This window comes from Atta colombica, unplaced genomic scaffold, assembly GCF_001594045.1.
Source record: "Atta colombica isolate Treedump-2 unplaced genomic scaffold, Acol1.0 scaffold261, whole genome shotgun sequence".
Taxonomy (NCBI): Eukaryota; Metazoa; Arthropoda; class Insecta; order Hymenoptera; family Formicidae; genus Atta; species Atta colombica.
The window spans coordinates 704,520-707,795 of NW_017259361.1; the positions used below are offsets into that span (position 1 = coordinate 704,520).

The following is a 3,276-nucleotide window of genomic DNA, read 5'->3' on the forward strand; positions in this document are numbered from 1 at the left end:
TTTAATTTTGTGCACAAAATTTGTAATTGATCGTAATTATAACATCATTCTCATATTGTTATCCACAGATACTACTGCAATGTTTGCGACTGTGTTGTCAAAGATTCAATCAATTTTTTGGACCATATCAATGGGACAAAACGTAAATTTAAATAATTCATAAATTATAATAGAATTAAAATATTTTCTCATTTTAATTATAATTTTGAATTTTTAAGATCAACGTAATCTTGGTATGTCCATGAAGATAGAACGATCTACATTGGAGCAGGTTAAAGCAAGATTTGCACAAAACAAAAAGAAACTCGAAGAAAAAAAGAAAGATTATGATTTGGAACAAAGAGTAAAGGAGCTGAAGGAAGAGGTTTGGTTAAAATTGTTCTTTAAATACTTTTTTCGCGCGCACATTATGTAATTTTTTTACAAGATTATTTCTGTTATTAGGAAGAAAAAATCAAAGAGTATAGAAAAGAAAAACGAAAGGATAAGAAGAGGAAAATTGAGGAATTATCCGAGGATGATGCAGGACCTTCTGATGAAATGGCTGCGATTATGGGATTTTCTGGCTTTGGCTCAAAAAAAAAGTGACAAATTGCTGTCGAACATTCATGAACAATTACGTGAAGAAGAAAATATTCTTCGAAGAAAATCGCGACCGAATCATATAGATATATGATTGAAAGTGAAGACAAGTGAACACAAATAGGTGACAAATAATTTTAATTCTAAATATAATTGGAATTTAAGAAGATGATTTATGAATGCAATGATTTTTCATTTTTCCATTATTGTTACAAGAGTTTTGTATTTATTTAAGATAAGTAAGAAAATTATCAAATTACAAGTCTGATTAACTTCACTGAATGAGTGTAACAAATAATATAAATTCAAATAATTAAGTAATTTAATTGTAACTAAGTAATTAAGATTAATTAAAATTAATTATTTAGGTACAAATTAACTTCGGTAATATAAATAATTTAAGTATATTTTGAAACAACTTTGTATCTTTGACGATTTTATATCTTTCACTGTGAAAATGCTGAACTTCATACTCAATTAACGCTAAAAGAGTATGCGTATGTGTAGAAATAAATTTTATGAATTAGAGAGAGTGCAAATAAAATTTAACATCGATACTTTCCTTAATTATCTTATTTAAATCATATTACATTATTTTAATAGTACAGAAAGCATTTGTCAACAGTAGATGCGATTGACCAATTCCAATTGATTAACTGTCGATTAAAATTAATCAGAGTTTTTGATCAACGTGGTCTTAATATCCGGCTGAAAGAGCAACATTCAGACTATGTTTTAGTATTAAATTTAAACAGGCAACAAACTCTTTTTTGTGCTTTATTCTTATATTTTGACAGATTTATTACTTATTACATTTATTTCGCAAATAATGGATTTGAATTGGATTTTAATAGTAACATAAGTTAATAAACTCTTACGTTATTGTTAAGTATTGTATTGTAATTTAAGTAATTTATCTATATACATATTCTATATACATATTCTATATACATATATTGTAACTTATAATTTTTATTATATAATTTTTTGTTAGGAAAACTGCAGGGTAACAAATCTTTTTCTTTGGCAATTTTTTAACAACAAAAAAATTAGTTAGATTTGATTCTGCTCATTTTGTCCTGCTAACTTATAAAACATCCAAATTTATCGAGATACATCATATTGATCCAAATATACATGTACCTATCTATGAATCGAATACCGAACGAACTGACTGCTAAAGATTGTTATTATTTGTTATCTAAGTATTACCTAAGTGTCATACAAGTTCAATTGCAGTATGCAGCGAATTTTTAAAATATTTTCGCGCACACTGCATACTTTTTTATACTTATTTCTAAATTTCTTTTGTTTCTTTTTACTCTAAATTTTTCATAGCAGATGAAAAATTCTAATATACAATATGTATGCTTTCCACTTAATTTGGAACGTTCATTTCATCCTTGTTATTATAAAATATTAAACAAGGCTGAAATAATGTATGCGAGCGTTGCGAACATTAAGTGCAACGAAACGCAACCATAATATATCCCTACGCTATTGTCAGTCCCGCAAGAATTAGTAGCAGCAACAATTCGAATCGCTCCTGCAACACAAAAATAATGAATTCTTTCACTTCTTTCTTCATATATTTGATTCTTTCTTTTTTTTCTCCTTTCTTGAGAGATTCTTTCGCTAATAAGGATGGAGGGAGGAGATCTCTGCGACTCTCGTCTCCCACTTTGCGGAGGATCACAAGAGGATGTTCCACAGCGGGGTCCAAGCTGAAGCCGCTGGGGGCCATGTTCCGGAGACCGGAGCGACGCAGTGCCGGTCGATGTGTAGCCGACGTAACTCTCACGCAGTCTTCTCTCTCATAGCTAGGCAAGCCGTCAACCCGTTATTCGAAAGTCCGCGGAAGCCGCGCGCAGTTGCGCGTGTCGGAGTCGCAAAGTGCTTCAGTCGGTTACATATTGACTTGCGTGAAGTGACGCGACGTGACGTGCGAATCGTCGTGCACGTGCCACTGGAGGTGTCGATCTATCCGCTTTTTGCGCGCCCGGCATCCTCCGCATTTGCCGTAAATCGAATCTAAGACGTATATCCTCAGGAGAGACGAAAAGAAATCAGTGAAAAGTTTTTTCTTGGAAAATAAAAAATGTATTAATTGTTTTTTTTTTTTTTTTTCCGGAGAAGAGAATATATTTGGAAGAAGCGAAGAAACAGAGAAAAATGCCTTACAGTGTTTAGCGAGTATTTTGGGAGAAAAGCAGAAGTGGTTGCGAAGTATGTCTCAGTATTAAGAATAGATGTTTTGATAAAAATCGAATTAATTTCTTGAAAAAAAAAAATGTATTCTCTCTGAAGGCTTATTTCTACATTAAAAGAAAAAAAGTTAGAATTGATTTCATAGAAGATATACTCGTAACAAATAAAGGTTGTTCATTTATATAAAATAAGAGGAATATGAATTGATTGAAATAAATTACAATATCCAGAATAATTGTCTTCTCGTGAAGTTTGGCATAATTATTTAAAAAAAAAAGAATCAGCCACATTATTTATATAAAAAAGAAGAAAGCGACATTTTTAAACAAAAAAATTTAATTTATATATATGTGTATGTGTGTATGTATTAAATATTATTTTTTCCCATAAACGAGAAAATTGTATTAAAACAGATTAAAATTTTACTTGTCTGAATTAGTATTTTAAATAACAAAAATGTTTTTATTCAATTGGATTGAAAAACTA

At 30.2% G+C, this 3,276-nt stretch overlaps 1 protein-coding gene across 2 annotated transcripts in view; it reads left to right on the plus strand.

Annotated features, from left to right (window-relative positions):
• The window catches only part of LOC108689252 (zinc finger matrin-type protein 2), a 4,481-nt gene extending 1,414 nt beyond the window's left edge, over nt 1-3,067 (plus strand). Inside the window, exons 3-6 of one of the 2 annotated variants that reach the window (XM_018195948.1) lie at nt 69-142; nt 219-364; nt 445-706; nt 2,207-3,067. In XM_018195948.1, the coding sequence (XP_018051437.1) occupies nt 69-142; nt 219-364; nt 445-588 (364 nt within the window). In that variant the 3' untranslated portion in view covers nt 589-706; nt 2,207-3,067. The remainder of the gene's footprint in view (nt 1-68; nt 143-218; nt 365-444; nt 707-2,206) is intronic. The other variant, XM_018195950.1, reaches the window with a different exon arrangement.
• Nucleotides 3,068-3,276: the final 209 nt, after the last annotated feature.